Source organism: Leptidea sinapis, chromosome 2, assembly GCF_905404315.1.
Source record: "Leptidea sinapis chromosome 2, ilLepSina1.1, whole genome shotgun sequence".
Lineage (NCBI taxonomy): Eukaryota > Metazoa > Arthropoda > Insecta > Lepidoptera > Pieridae > Leptidea > Leptidea sinapis.
The window spans coordinates 17225241-17242298 of record NC_066266.1 but is presented as its reverse complement, the minus strand read 5'-3'; the positions used below and the strand labels follow the sequence as shown (position 1 = coordinate 17242298).

At 38.3% G+C, this 17058-nt stretch overlaps 1 protein-coding gene across 1 annotated transcript in view; it reads right to left on the bottom strand.

Moving 5' to 3' along the window:
• LOC126973212 (zinc finger protein 696-like) overlaps window positions 1-17058 on the bottom strand; it is a 46777-nt gene that overhangs the window by 6297 nt on the left and 23422 nt on the right. The window contains exons 4-16 of the mRNA XM_050820402.1: window positions 16837-16977; window positions 16090-16140; window positions 12196-12284; window positions 9771-9861; window positions 9047-9124; window positions 8287-8378; window positions 7035-7146; window positions 6237-6320; window positions 5598-5721; window positions 4607-4807; window positions 3119-3247; window positions 2729-2844; window positions 1741-1934 (exon numbers count right to left, since the gene is read on the bottom strand). Of these exons, the coding sequence (XP_050676359.1) occupies window positions 1741-1934; window positions 2729-2844; window positions 3119-3247; window positions 4607-4807; window positions 5598-5721; window positions 6237-6320; window positions 7035-7146; window positions 8287-8378; window positions 9047-9124; window positions 9771-9861; window positions 12196-12284; window positions 16090-16140; window positions 16837-16977 (1502 nt within the window). The remainder of the gene's footprint in view (window positions 1-1740; window positions 1935-2728; window positions 2845-3118; window positions 3248-4606; window positions 4808-5597; window positions 5722-6236; window positions 6321-7034; window positions 7147-8286; window positions 8379-9046; window positions 9125-9770; window positions 9862-12195; window positions 12285-16089; window positions 16141-16836; window positions 16978-17058) is intronic.

Genomic DNA, 17058 nt, shown 5'->3' with positions numbered 1-17058 from the left:
TCCGAAGAGCTGTTTGGCATGATTCCTGGCGCCGAATTCAACCTTCGACGACACGCCACAAATTAGGATATCATCCCCCCATCTGGATGTGTGGTGGTCCTCCACAGTGCGGTTTTCAAGGAGCTTTTTTCCACGTACTACAAAGCTGTGGAATGAACCTCCTTGTGTTGTGTTTTCGGGACGATACGACATTCGTTAAAGGCCGGCAACGCACCTGTGATTCCTCTGATGTTGCAAGAGAATTTAGGCGGCGGTGATCACTTAACACCAGGTGACCTGTACGCTCCTCTGTCCTCCTTTTTCCATAAAAGTCAAAAATCCATTCACTGTGTCCAACATAGAACTAGACTCCTAATCGCCTATTAAATAAAGGTCGTCAAAATGTCAGATTTTACATTGGTGACATTAAAGAAATAAATATTATGACTGTTCATTGTCAGAACATTTATGAAAATTTAATATACGTTCACAAAAATCGTCACCCATATTTGCTTTTAATAGTGATTTTCATTATTATAACACTAGAAATAAGAGATTGCTTGTAACATATTCTAGTAGGCTTCATAAGATACATAATAGATTTAAGGTCAAATCAAATCAAATACGTATATTTCTCTCAATATGTAGTATAGTTACAATAGTACAGCAATATTTATTCTTAAAATGTTAAAATGCAGTTTGGAGACAGGAGTTCAAACCAGGTAGAACCTGAGTTTCTTGTCCCTGCCACTCTTAACTGATTATATCATTGCTTTTTATTGTCTATGTATGAACTTTTATACTGAAGTTTCAGCCACTGTTCACGCATTATCTATAAATCAATTTAAATGTTTTATTAAAAAATGGCTCTGTTGTATATCCCATTACTCTACAGCTGAATATCTAAGTGATTGGACAGCCTGAGACTAGAGTATGATTGTTTTATAACAATTGCAATGCCAGTACAATATTGTATTATGATTAAAAAAAGCGCAATAAAAAAGAATGCTGTGAGAGTTTATTGCGTCGCTTCTTCTCTTTCAGAGCGCCATTTGTTTCCGGAGAAATCACTCAATGTCTTAATAACCATAACATCATCCAAACGAGTGTAGTAATTAGTACAACACTCGTTGGATGATGTAATAGTTACTAGGACTGACTTTTTTAATGTTAGCAGTAAGGTAGTTTTTTCAGAATCTTTTATAGAGATTTTGTCCCAATAAACTTGTCGACGGTAACTCACCCGTACACGTTGTCTGTCAATGGGACGACGTATAGCTTAGCAGCGATAGAAGTTTGTAAATTGCAATTCACGAGTCTCAATATAAGGCGATAAGAATGACTTATCGGGTATATTGGGACAACTTCAGATTATTGATAGCTAACTAGTTTTTTTATGAAAGTAAGGTATGAGACGAGCAGGACGTTCAGCTGATTCTTGAAAAACCCCATAAATTCCGAGCGGTACTACAGCCGCATTCGTCACCTTGAGACATAAGATGTCAAGTCTCGTTTGTCCAGTAATTTCTCTAGCTACGACGCCCTTCAGACCGAAACACAATAATGCTTACATATTACTTCTTCACGGCAGAAATAGGCGCCGATGTGGTGCCCAGAATGTAGCTGGCATCCTGTGCAAAGCAGCCTCCCACTGGTACTGACAGTAGAAGGTAGTAATTCATTTCTATCTGTAGATAGTATATTGGGAAGGGCCGTAAGTTTGTTAATTAGTTAATAATGTTGTGATCACAGCAGCCTCACCTTGCACACGACGCAGCGGTAGAGCTGCTTGGCGTGGTTGTGCGCGTGGCGCGTGAGTGAGTGCGCGTGGCTGAACCGCTTGCCGCAGGTCGGGCACGCGTGCGGCAGCCGCGCGGGCGCCGGGTGGGCGGCCGCCACGTGCCGCGCCAGCTGATCGTGACGCGGGAACTGCGCGCCGCACTGCGAGCAGCGCCCTGCACCAAGCGCATAGCGTACACAGAAACTGTCATTGCATGTGACACGGACGTAGTGTCACTGACTCGGATATAGTGTAACTGGCATGGATGTAGTGTACCTGGCATGGATGTAGTGTAACTGGCATGGATGTAGTGTAACTGACATGGATGTAGTGTAACTGGCATGTATGTAGTGTAACTGGCATGGATGTAGTGTAACTGACATGGATGTAGTGTACCTGGCATGGATGTAGTGTAGCTGACATGGATTTAATGAGCATGTATTGTCATTGAGAAGATGTACTTTAAGTGAAAACATATTAAATATATTCGTAACAATAAACAAACAAGTCCAAAAATTTGGTTGAAAATTGACATTTGCTGTCGTAGTAGTACATTAGCTCTGACGAACGAGGTCATTTTTCAAATATTAATAAAACTATATCGTACTCAAAAATAATTACTATCATAATGATTCAAGATGTGTGCACAATTGTGAAGTAATCAAATTCAATAAAATAAGTTATTTTTTTAATATAATTAGTATTTGGGCAATGCATATAGCTCGACGGACAGTTGCCGTTTGGGCAGTAAAGTTCTCGAATGGCGCGACTATGTGCCGGAATATGTAGTGTTGTTAGGCCCCCGACAAGAAGGACTGATGATCTGGTCAAGATCGCCAGAATACGTTGAATGAGGACTGCGCAGAAGCAAACAACGATGATACCTTAAGAGAAGATCTTTGTCCACCATTGGACGTCTTCTGGCTGATATGATGATGATGATTTAAGTTTATAAATAATCATTCATACCAGCTCTCTCATCATCCGTGTGCAACGCGTCGTGCTGTGCCAATTCGGTCTCGTCTTCGAAGCACTTGCGGCAAACCTCGCACCGCACCGTCATAGAACCGCGGTGGACTTCCGCCCTGTAATATAACACAGTAAGTATTGTAACTTCAAACTACAAAAAATATAGTCACAACAACGAATTAGGATTTTTTTATTAAGTAAACTAACGTTAGTATTTATTCATCCCTACCATATGACTGTGTTCCTCTACCGAGCGGTTTTCAAGGAACTTTCTTCCACGTACCTATAAGTTGTAGAATGAGCTTCTTTGTGCGGTGTTTTAACACCAGCTGACCCGTTGGCTCGTTTGTGCTTTTTCATAAAAAAAATTGGATCCAGGACTGTACGTACTTGTGCTCCCACAGCTTCTCCCGCCTCGTGAAGGTCTGGTTGCAGCAGTCACACTCGTACTTGTCGGAGGAGCGCGCCCGCGACCGTCCGCCACCAGAACCCTTGTTCTGGTGCACGCGCCGGTGGATCCTGGCAGCCACACCAAACAATACAATGTTTAGTTAGTCCGTAGCTAGTGAAATTACTGGGCAAATGAGACTTAACATCTTATGTCTCAAGGTGACGAGCGCAGTTGTAGTACCGCTAAGAATGATTGGGTTTATCAATAATCCTGAGCGGCGCTGCATTGTAATGGCAGGGCGTATCAATTAGGATCAGCTGAACATCCTGCTCGTCTCATCCCTTATTTTCATTTTAAAAAAAAGTATTTTCTGTGGCGATGTATTCGTTATTAATGCAACTGTTGTGTAATAAGGGATATTAAAACACAAATGTGTGATAATAGTATCACATGAATGTTTTAATAAGTAATTATCAACAGTTACATGCAAGACTTTATCTACACCCATAATATGAATCCTCTATAAAAGATTCTGACACAGTTAACTTACCGCTTACATTAAAAAAGCCAGTCTTAGTAAAAATTACATCATCCAAACGAGTGTTGTAATGAAAACGGATGATGTGATTTTGTACTGAATTTCATAACAACACTCGTTTGGATGATGTAATAGTTATTATAACATTGGGTGTTTCAGTGTTGGCGATAAGCTAACTGTTTAAGAATCATTAATAGAGTATTTAAAGCATGGATGTAGATAAATGCTTTTACAACAAGATCCCAGAAAATGTTCAAAACAAAAGTATTAAGTTTTTTAAAAGAATTGTTAAAACGTTTGTGTGGTAAAGGTTACTATTGCATAAATGACTTTCTTAATGATACCACAGATTGGGAATGGAGCGAACGCCCTCAAACTATTAAATAATCAGTTTAATTGTACAATATTACTTTGAAAGCATATTTTTTCGATGAAAAAAAAAGCCCGCTGAGGTTGTTGCGCCCATTCTTCTCAGGTCTGAAGCATTCTTTGTCGAATGGGTAGTTTTTGACTTTCTGGCTTTTTGACTTTTGGTGATGTCACATCCTATTTTGAATAAAAATATTTGAATATGGCCGATGCGCAACTCAAACCCGCGACCTACCTCTCAAATTCCGTCCGAGTGACACATGTATCATAAATCTTTGTAAGTCTTGTTCAATTCTCAATTGTTTAGATTCGAAAGAAGTTGAAATAAGCATTTGTGTAAAGAAAGCAGATCTGAAGTAAAAGTGTTTGTATCTTTTTAAAAATCTGTTTTTCCTAATATTTGTTGATATTGGGAACCAATTTTGATTGACAAGTCGTAAACAGTCAGCCACGCTTGGAATTAGCTCCTTAGTATTTTGAATATCAAACTAGCTAACACACACATTGACAAATCAAAATAGATAACGAATTGTAATATCTAAGTGTACAGGGATGAGTATGTGATGTGTTGTCAACTCACTTGAGCGTGACGCGGGTGGAGTACCACTTCTTGCAGATGTGGCACTGGAAGCTCTTGTCGGCAGACTCGTTGTCGCTCTCGCTGATCTCGTCCTGGGTGGGCACGGGCCCCGGGATGCCGTTACGCTCGGGGTCGGAGTCGGACGCCGACTCGGTGTTGGTGCCCGACTGGGGGCCGTACGACCATGCACCGAACGATCTGCTACGATTCAATACATACAGGCATAAAAGACATTTATTTTCTCAAAATTTGACGTAATTCCAGAAAAACGTTCCAAGCAACAATCACATCGAACAAGATGGACCGACGATCTGGTCAAGATCGTTAGATTGTGGCTCCATCTATTGGATCTACTTTACAGTCGATAACTGTCTATTTATTAATTGAAAAGACCACTATCACAAATGTTACAAATGAGTCTTAAAAATTAGTGTACATATAACAGCCACTTACAGGTCTCTCTATATAATCAAGTTTAGATTTAAAACAGCTACCTCTCAAACCATTTTCTTAAAATGCAATTATTGTAGTGTGCTGTAAAAATACCACTGGACAGGCTGTTCCATATGTTTGACAGTAAATTTGAAGCCTAAAAAAATTGCCTATTTGAACGGCCACTCGCAAGCGTCCAGAGAACTAATTTTAACGTATAATACAAATGACTGCGAAGGAATGTACAATACTCTGAAGTATTTTTGCATTTTGAATTAGTTTCGTTTGTTTTCCGTGTTAAATTTATACTTCAAGAATTAGTGTAATAAAGTACACAATTTATTTTTGTAAATACTTTCCCACCGTCTAGGTTGTCATCACTAGTTTTAGTACTGCAGACTCTCGCTACATGGCCAAAAGCTCCAAAATGGCGAATATCAAACAGACACAAAGGCACTTTGACAGCTGCCAGTCTGGTATATAGTAGAGGTCAGTGCATTATTAGGACTGAGCAGGTTATCGACCGTTTGCTTCCAGATAGAGTATCATTCTGTCTAACCTGTCATCGTTGACACCCGGGTTCACGTTTTTGTTCGTTGTCTCCGGCTCGTTCTCGCTGTCGGAGCTGTCCGAGCTGGAGCTGGAAGAGCTAGATGATGAACTGGATCCACTACTCGAGCTGCCTGTAATAATAATAATAATAAACTTTATTAGCAACATAATTACACTGTAGGACATATAAGGTCGAAATTTATATCATTAGAAAAGGAACCTTTAACAAAATAAGTAATTTCAACATAATTGTAACAGTAATAAAGAAAAATTATTACACACAGTGCAATCACTTTAGTGTTGCCAATCTAAGGCCCACTCAGTATACTTCGAGCCGTCTGAAGATCGACACTGGTTTTCACCGTGGTTGGTGGTGGGCACCGTATTTCACGAGTATGTGTAACACGAGGAAACATACGGCTCAGTAAACTTGAGTGACAGTGAATGATGATGAGATGGGCATGCGTGTAGGAGCTATTGTCCCTATATCCAGAGCAGTATTCTGCCCTGGATGATACTTCTGTGGGTGAGGTGGTAGTACCGCCCCAGACAACACTTCCGTAATTGTGGTGGCAGTACTGTCCCGGAAGAATACTCAGTTCTACTTATTCTACTGTGGTGCCAACATATATAGACATGTACTCACCGGAGCCCGAGCTACTGTCCGAGGCCGAATTGGAGCTGTCCTCAAGCTTCTCCACCTTGGTGTCCTCATCTTTGACTGAACCACCTGTGTGGAAATACCATTACTTTAATTCCTATATATTTTACTAACAAATTGGGGTCGTTCCACCATCGATACATCAATCATCCCATCAATCCAACAACCAACAAATCAAAACAATTTCTTATTTTAAAGTGATATCCCCCACTACTGGGATTAATTATACGAATTGAATTTGTAACCAAAATAATTAGCAGATTATCAATTGTAAAGTAGATCATGTCGATGGAGCCACAACCTGAGTTGAACAAAACATACCAAGATTTACGAACCATGCGTCACTCGAACGATTGGCTCAGTTGGTAAGAGCGCTCGGTCGAAACCCAAAAGGCGCGGGTCGTTCATATATTTTCGTTACAAATGTAATTTGTATTTTTTTTTATGGACCTTTTTTTCCTTTCCGTTTGACAAACGAGCGTACCGGTCATCACATTATCTTGTAACACCAGAGGACCGACAACTGCCGGCTTTTAAGGAAGGTTTACGCGTTTTTTTGAAGGTCCCCATGTCGTATCGTCCCATACCACACAAGGAAACTCATTCCACAGCTTTGTGGTACGTGGAGAAAGTTTCCTGTAAGCCGCATTATGGAGGACCGCCACACATCCAGATGGTGGGGATGATATCCTAACTTGCAGCATGTCGTGCTAAGGTGGAACTCGGCGGCAAGAATCAGGTATAACCCACAAATCAATGTTAACTATATGGATGGTCACCCACCGTCTCCTTCTGAACTCCTGATGGACAGTACATCGTCATCAAGCTGGCGGCGAGACCCCGCCGGCGGCTTCTTGAAGTTGGCCGCGATCAGGTGAGTCCCATATAGGTCGTCCTGTAACACGAATTATATTTTAATCCAAATGTCTCCTAAAATAAGAAACAATGTCGAAAGCAACGATGTTTATTTTTATGACAATAACGGACGAGACGAGCAGGACGTTCAACTGATGGTGATACGCCCCGCCCATTACAATGCAGTGCCGCTCAGGATTCTTGAAAGACTCAAAAATTCTGAGCGTCACCATAAGACATAAGATGTTAAGTCTCACTTGCCCAGTAATTTCACTAGCTACGGCGCCCTTCAGACCGAAACACAGTAGTGATTACACATTACTGCTTCACGGCAGAAAAAGCACCGTTGTGGTACCCATAAACTTGCCGGCTTCCTGTGCAAAAGAGCCTCCCACTGGTGAGCATTTAAATTGTATAATTCATTCAATTATTCTTAAATAAACCTATTTTGTTTGTAATTTTTATTTTTTTTTTATTTCGTCTAATTAGTGTAAGTGGCACTGTCGTGCTTATAGGCCAATAAATAAATAATGCCTTTAAATAATTGTAGCACACACAAAACCTCAGTTGTAAGTTATCGTTACCAATATCTATAAAATGTATGTTTGTTAAGTTGGTTAACAGTAAATAATCAAGTAAATGGCTTTTAAAGTTGAACACTGAGCCGGTTCCATTGTTTTCTCGGCGGATTAGTGTGTTCGTTTGCAAACAAGAATTATTGAAACCATTTTAATAATACGTCTTGCTTTTATTATTTACTAACGGCCTTCTTCTGCCAGTAATTAGCTTTCAATAATCTGATGCTGTCCCAATATACCCGATAATTCATTCTTATCGCTTTATATTGGGACGCGTGAATTGCAATTTCCATACAAACTTCTATCGCTGGTAAGCTATACGTCGTCCCATTGACAGACAGCGTGTACGGATAGGGTGAGTTACCGTCGATAAGTTTATTCGAACAGAAAAGTCAGTGATAGTTACGATTTGTATCTCAAGTAAGAGTTAGACTCAATAATGGGAACGGCCGTAAGTATATTTTGTTTTTGTTATTCATTATTTTTTTGTTTTAATGTTGCAATGTACAACGTACGACACTACACACAAATCCAAGTGGTTTGTGGGGTCCTATTGCATTGTATTGTCCTTTATGTTCCTGAAAAAAAAAATAGGGTGTCACCTTATCAATGTTGGCATATTTCTCGTGGATGTGTCGCAGCGCGCGGAGGTTCTCATCCAGGCTGAGCGAGTCGGAAGCCTGACTCGGGGAACCTGACCAGACATATACATGGTGAAAGTGGGTTAAAAATATATCATAAACACATAAAAAGGGAAAAAAGCATTTATTTTTTCAAACTTCATTTGGGGCAAGATAATTTGTGTAAAAGTGTGTCAATCTCTCGAACCCACGACCTCTCGCGTTCAAGGCGAGTGCTCTTCCAACTGAGCTAAGCGTTCGAGTGACGTATCGTCATAAAATATTGTTTTCAAATTTTATTTGTGTATTAATCCTAGAAGTGAGGATAATCACTTTAAAAACATAACAAATTGTTTAGATTTACAAGAGCGACATCTCAAGTCAATTTCCTAATAAGCAAATATAGGGGTTGAGCAGGTTATTAATTTTAAAGTAGATCCGAACGAAGTAAGGATCATTTTTTATTACTGTATTGTGGCATAAATAATTATAAATTATTCTGAAAATAATAAAATAAAAAACCTTATTTGTATGCGTGTCTATAATAATATCATAGCTTTAATTTAATTGCAATTATTTTTCTTAAGCCTTTTCTACCGCATTTCTGTGAAGTTGTAAATAGCCCCTGTACTCTGTTACACACACATATTTTTCGATGACATTTACAATTGGTTGTACGTAGTATATATTTACAAATAGCATTATACTTTGAGTGTATAGATAGACACACAAACAAACTCACCAAGATCTGGTTCGTCGTCGCTGTCCACCGGTATGGGTTCCGTGTTCGCGGGCATCAAGTTGCTCCTCACGCGGATCCCTAAAACAATACACAATTATTATTCTAAGATTCAGGAACATAAAAATCCTAATCTATATTCAGTAAAATCAACATATTAATCAACAGTCGGCCATGTTGGATGAAAAATTAACGACGTCACGCCTGAACACTGTGTCGCTCATAGTTTTCTTGTTATGTCTACTACGCGGTTAAGTCGAGTTGGTAATTCTTTTGTGACGCGATTTTTATGATAACCAATTTTTTATGTTTTAAAGTGATAATCCTCGCTTCTTACCAATACCGCACGTGACCGCTCGTGAGTAGCCACTGATCCAACTGCGTCCAGGCGTTGGAGGCCACGGAATTGAACCTTGACGCTAACGCCAGACGCCGCGTACGACATAAAATAGGAGACCATAGCCTAAGGCATGTCTTACTCTAATGACAATGACTCTAATCACTGTTCGCATCAAATGTATGGTTCTACAGGCGAATTACCAGCCCCCTTCTTTATACACTCCCACTTAATAAAAGCCTTTTCCAAAAACACATAAATAAATGGTCATTTATCCTCCAATTTTGAATAAAAAAAATATTTGAATTTGAACACGACGTGTGTTCAAAGAAGATTGATAGAAATAGATCAACTAGTAATTCAATCTGCCATCATGCCTATTGTACTTACTGCCAACTTCCTCCGGATGCCTCTGCGCTAGCTGGTCTATCTTCCTCGGTCTTCCTCTCTTGCCCTTAACTCTGTCCGCCGAGTTCGGTAACTAAAATATTGTACTAATTTAGTTTATGTAAAGTGTTTAAATTAACGTTAGACATGTCGACTTATTAACGAATCGACGGGTTCGAATCCCAGTAGGTGCAAGCATTTATATGATGAATATGGATGTTTGTTGCCGAGTCATGGATGTTTATATGTACATATTTATGTATGTTTAAGTAAGTATATTGTATTAAATATATCATTGTCTTGTAACCCATAACACAGGCTATATATGCTTAACTTAGGGCAAGATAATTTGTGTAAAAAGTGTGCCAATAATATTATTATCACATATTATTATTAACCACCAACGAATTCGTAACGAAGTGAAGATGGTGTGATTTTGCAGAGTTCTGTCAATGTATTATTTTTACGTGTAGCAATATATCTATATATATATATATAACAGAAAGTCGTGTTAGTTACACCATTTATAACTCAAGAACGGCTAGACCATTTTTTCTGTTGTTCGATTTGTTAGGTTACTTTTAGTCCGGAATAGGATAATAAGTTATAAAATATCGAAACAATCACATAAAAATATTTTTATAAAAACATTTATTTTCTCATACATTTTGTATGGATTGACATTTTGACATATTTGTGAGATTCAAAAATACAATGTATGTTTCCAAATGTCCTCATTTGGGGCAGACATTATCTAAGAACGACGATTTAATCCGACATTCAGGGTATTAATTTATTTATATTCTTACACACAATACAGTAGAAGAATAACATACCTACTATACTTATTCCTATGTATTATGTATGATAATTCTAAAAATAAGTGTTTACAAATCAGTAGTACGGACTTTGCTTTTGATTTTGTAGATACAAGGACAGATTCACCATCGAATTGGATCATTGCAATCTCTCGAAGATGCACACCATAAATTTTAACAATTATATTTCATGGGCACCATGGAGGAGCAACGACATGAAGAGATCAATGCAACAATGATAATAGCAATTCTTCATGATCTGCAGCAACTACTTCATGAACATTTTGCATGTCGAGTTAGCCCGCAAATCTTTAATTTCCGATCCGTCTTACATTCGCCATGACCATTAACAAATCTCAAGGCCAATTCTTGATAGTTTGTGGTCTGAATCTAGAAAATACATTTCCCACGGTCATTCTATATATATGTATAAGAGATTTACCCACGTATATAGTCACTCATCACGATCTGATCTCTGGAACCATAAGGCGTAGAGACTTGAAATTTGGTAGGAATATTCCTTTCGTCGAGTAGATCAGCTAAGAAGATCGAATTTTACGAAATTCCATCGGCGAGAGTTTTTTTTAACAGAACAACGTCTGTCGGGTCCGCTAGTTGCTTATAATTAGGATTATTTGAGTGAATGTATCTGAAAGCTAATCTAAGAATTCGAGGAAGACAGCACACAAAGTTCGGGAAGATGAAATAAAATTGACAGCGGGACATAACTGGAGAAGAGTTGCCCAAAACAGAAAAGAGAGGAAATAGTTGGAGGAGGCCCTTGCCAATCGGCACACATTTTATAGTTTATACTTTATAGCTTATTGGTTTTTCAAATGTTAATTGTTTTTTAGTTCATAATATGAAAAAAATGGCTTTATTAATATTATAATCTGAAAGCTATTGAAACAAACTACAAGACCATGCAAGATAAACCATCTTCAGAACTTGGTGAGGGAGTAGGGTGCCGTACGGCACTCTCGGTTTTGGTATATCTAAAAAATCTAGTGCCCTATTGGGGTACTGCCGATTTGGGAAGGTTGATAGAAACGGCGGACGTGAAACAGCGACATATTGTGTACGAGATGTGGCCACACAGTGTCTACAGCGAAGTCAGTGGGTTTGGTCGTGGCGACATAATTTCTATTGTTAAAACAAAATATATCGCCGACGAAATTTGCGAAATAGGCGTTTCTTTCGCACATTTCACATAGGTTGTTGATTTGAACGAGTGTTTTTTATGGTATCATCATCATCATCAGTCGGAAGACGTCCACTGCTGGACAAAGGCCTCCCCCAAAGATTTCCACGACGATCGGTCCTGCGCTGCCCTCATCGAACGTATTCCGGCGAACTTGACCAGATCGTCGGTCCATCTTGAGGGGGGCCTACCAGCACTGCGTCTTTCGGTACGTGGTCGCCATTCGAGGACTTTTCTGCCCCACCGACCATCTTAATGTTATCTGTATGAGTTAATGTATACGTATATATAACGCACCTCGGTTTTAGGCAATATTTTAGACGATCTTATAATAGGGAATTGTTAATATTATGTCAATGAAAAATCGCCACAAGTCACGTGACTAATAAACAACCCTGCATCAACTCACCGCTTCCTTCTTGGTAGTCGGAGTTCGTTTGGTATACTTCCTCTTGACTCTTGGAGTGGACTCACCGGCTGACGAAGAAGCTGCTGAATCTAGAATATCAGATAAATGGATTTAATAGCTGTTTACATGTCGCCATTTGCTTCCCCAGGGCATAAAAATAATATTTAAGTCCCAGGCCCAATGTACCGTAGTGTGTGCCACTAAGGGCATTTACTAGTGGGAGGCTGGGTACCACAACGGCGCCTATTTCTGCCGTGAAGTAGTAATGTGTAAGCATTATTGTGTTTCGGTCTGAAATGGGTTAAAGCTAGTGAAATTACTAGCCAAATGAAATTTAAAATCTTATGTCTCAAGGCGACGAACGCAAGTGTAGGACCTCTCAGAATTTTGGGTACTGCATTATAATAGGCATTTTCGAAGAACTATTTCACCTGATTTTTGCCGCCGAGTTGCACGACACGCCACAAACTATCAAAACTAAACTAATCCACACCATGTGTATGTCTGCCGTTTCTCTATAGTACGATACTTTCTTCGACGGAGATCGGCCCTTTGAATAAGTACCTTCGTTCAATATATACCCTTGTGTTCTTTTAAAATATATTGTTAGGGAAACAATTATTTAACTAATTAACGCATATCCTGAACCCTGGTGTTGCGGATGTCCACAGCCGAACTGAACACCAAATTCTGAGCGGCTTCGTAGCTGCGCTCGTCTCTTTGAGAGATAGGTGTCTTGATAGCCCAGTAATTTTACTAGCTACGACGCCTTCAAACCTAAGGAGAAAGTACCTGAGCTCTAACCTTCACTCTGTCAAATTATCAGTTATCTAAGTATTACGGTTTGATACATACAGCCCGCTGACAAACTGACGGACGGATAGCAAAGTCTTAGTAATCGGATCTCCGTTGGTAAGGCCTTGGAGTGCGGAGCCCTGAAAGTCACTTCATACAAATAGGCTGACTATTAAATGTTATTTATCGGTAACCGCCAATGAAAAACTGTCTGCTCTAAGATAAATCGACAGCAAGAATAATTATTGCAATCATAAACATTAAAATACAGTCACGATTAAAAAAAAGCACTAAAATATACAATGGAATATTATGTAAGAAAAATTATTTTAGAAAAAGAAATATCTCAAGTTATTCGATATGATATAATATTAATGATTGAAGATCTTATTTATTTAAAACAAAAATATGAAATTCAGTTAAAGGATAGCATTATTTTGTTGAAAGCATTACAAAAACTACCTAAAATACTTAAAAAAAATCAGATAAACCTTTTCATAAAGGACACACCAAGGACCATCGTCAGGCCCTATCTATGTAACGCAAACAAAATTTTATAAAGCTTATAATATTTTAGAATTATTCTCGAGTTACTTTAAGAAAAAATCATGCAGAATCATTGGCGAAAACTCACAACAAATTGGGATGGCATTCACTTAATACGATGTTTTCTACGATACTTCTATGATCGAAAACATGCTATTTATTTCAACGAGCAAGTATGATAAAAAGGAACTTGTCTGTAATGTGGACAAAGATAAGAAAACGTCCTCACTAATCAGCCTGTCCTTAAAACTTCTAATGAGAAGTCGTCTTCAAATACTTCGGCATTTTTTTTTATTAAATATCGTAGGTCGACTGAGCTTTCCGACCTCTTAATAAAACTGATTACAAGAAATCAACTGTGGGGATGATATTAACACGGCGATAGATGCAGTACAACATTGAAAGTCTGATAGGAGCGCTTATCACGATGCAAAACAGTCTGGGAACTCGTAAGTAATAGGGACAGTTAGCAATCCAGTCTTTCCTGATTCCCTTTTCCAGTCAGCAAATTAAACATCCTTTCTTCCATTTCTACAACTCCTTCAGCGAAATTTGGTACGACTGTCCCGCGACAATATTTCGACATGGAATAATTAAGCTCGTTCATTTATACAAAGTTTTAAGCCCTTCATAAATTTCCTATTACCGTAAAAGTTCTGGGACGTCTTTCATTATTGCTGCACATAATAGGGTGACAAAAATGACATACTTGCTTGTTGGCATGCACAAACTATATTCAACATTAATCAGCTGACAAACCATCACCGATTTTTAACAATCCTACACATTCTTCCATATATACCGCACTTGACTCAACACCAATTAAATGGGGGGAAAACATAGATTAAAAACTTTTTAGCTCTCGGATCAAATGTATTGTTAAGAAATAATTAATAGCTGAACATAGATTTGTGACATTGGCATGACATGGCGACAGCATTTCACTGAAACGCCGCCGAGTTTTTATTTTAGTTTCAACGACACTCTAACACAGCTCTTACATTTTATGAATTATTACTGTATTAGTTTTACAACAATAACGACTTTGTGCTAACATGTAGGTTAGGTCTACTGAGTACTTTTGTTTATATTTTATTATCATAAAATTTAATGAGCGTGAGTTTTCTACAATATCTATGCTTCGCTTACATTCCTAAGAATAAGGCAGAAAAATATAGCAGAGTTATGTCGATGATAAATTCTCACTAACAATTACTGTAAATATCAAACAGTATTAATCAATCAAATTTAAACGTGGGAATATTTTAGTAGACATTTTCAGTGATTTGCAAATTTTAGAACCAGATAAATGCTATTGAGCAATAACGTTCTATACACATATAAGGACATATATTTCATAATCTGATAGCGGAACGGCAAAAGATAAACAAGGACTCTTTTCTCCTTAGTCGTGTGTCAACTGTCACTGTGACTGTCCGAATCAAACATGAACTGAATAAATGTTTTACATTGCTTCTTATTGACCAAGAATATTTTAAACAACTGAAGTAAATGCGGCAATGTATAGATACAGCAGTTGAAGCTTATTATTGTGTAAGTTGTGGCATTCTCCATATGTCGGCTTTGTGTTTGTACGACATGATTTCTCTATATGTAATTAGAACGTCATTGGTGTTGAGTCGTTTCGCGATCATAACATTATCGGCTTCATCCATGCTACACCAACCTTTGCGTTTCATATATTTTGTATTCCTCCGCACAACCTTTCTACTACCGATCTTTCGTACGCCAACTCTTGGCGTCGGCTTTTGGCATATTTTTTTAACGTTGTCACCACTTTCGCCGTTTGCGCCTCGTTTGATTGGGCGCGGTGTGCTTGGTGAGGGCCGGACGACTTTCACTGATTCGAACGAAGAAATGGGTGAAAATATTGACAGAAATAGGAGATGAAGTTGGAAATCATGCTGATTTTGTAAAATTGTAGAAACATGACTTGTTTGGAATCAGATAGAGAATGCGTGATGAAATTTAGCTGCCATATTAACCTAAAAACCGATCCGAGATGACTTGGTCGTTGATGGTTCGAGCTGATATTCGTTGTATGGAAGAAGCTGATACTGGGGAGCGCCCGCCCAGAGGTGAGAACAGTACTCTACGTGAGGCCGAATTTGAGCCTTATATAGTTGCAGGCGGTGAAGTACTGTCAGTTACCACAGCCAGATGGTGCAGATAACGGAGTGATCTTGAACTGGAGGGTTATGTGAAAGGATTGCTAGTTGGTAGCAGCTATGAAGGCACAAAACCTATGCATCCTAATATTATTATTTCAATCCACTTCCTTTTACATATAATTTTTAAGATGGTGTGAGAACATTTGTAGATTTGTATTAGTATGTATGTGACACATAATCGTCTTATATCCCATAAGGATTTCGTTTTTAAGATTGACATGCTAAAATACAGATTCAGAATTGATTGACAAATGACGTAAAATCTGGGTTCTAAGTAATTTTACATCGGACATTGAGTACATTTAGCCATTAATAATATTATCGGCAAACTGTACTAAATATATTGCAAATACATTCTCACCTGCTGTAGTTCTTCTTCTATGTTCCTTCTTTGCTTTCTTCTCCAGAGCTTCTGAAACAAATATCATAATATTGAATAGTTGTTTTTTTACCTGTTTTATTAATCTTTACTCTTTATTTACCCTCTTTGATATCGGATATACTCTACATAATTTATTTATTTTATTTTGGCATCAAACAGTCACAAAATTACAATTTTAATGCTATATAATTACTTAAGAGAAGACTTATAGTGCCGTAAATTACAATATTAAATTAAATTTCTAGTGCTAAACATAAACATAAAGAGTTAACATTTACAACAAACATATATTCTATGATTGGTTATCCAATAAAGTTATAATAGTTATTTAGGCAAGTGTTGTGTAATAAGGGGTATTAAAAGCCGAAGAAGCCAAGAGTATAATTTTGGTTGTTGGTGAGAAAATAAAGTTATTATAATTATAAGATGACCTTATGTAGGTATAGTTATAGGTAAAGAAGTCAACCCTAATACCGTCAGAAGAGGTAAGAATCACGCGATAGAAAGAGAGGCAACTACTAGGTGAATAAAAATGTAGGTTAGTAGCGCTGTACGATCTGAATTAAACCTTATTGTATGGCCGCAAGAGTCTCTATTTCTTTCCGTAAGACTCCGTACTTGTACTATTATATATTCTTTGACTGAGCTAAGTTTTACGTAAATAAAGTCCAATAGGCTCTATAGATCTCAGCCGTAGAATCTGCAATGGTTAATTAAATTACGTACCCAGTTCCCTGGCCCGCTTCCTCGCCAGGTATTCTGGGCTAGTCTTGTCCACCCGTGGTCTTCCACGTTTCCGCTTCTCCCCACTAGCCTGGCGTAGTGTTGGAGTAGTGTTGCTACTACTGTTGGCAGACATCACAGCAGCTGCAACATATAATTAAGTAACATAAAAGTGTGTGTGCACGCAAGAAGTTATACTTCTTTGGCCTAACGAAGCAAAAATCA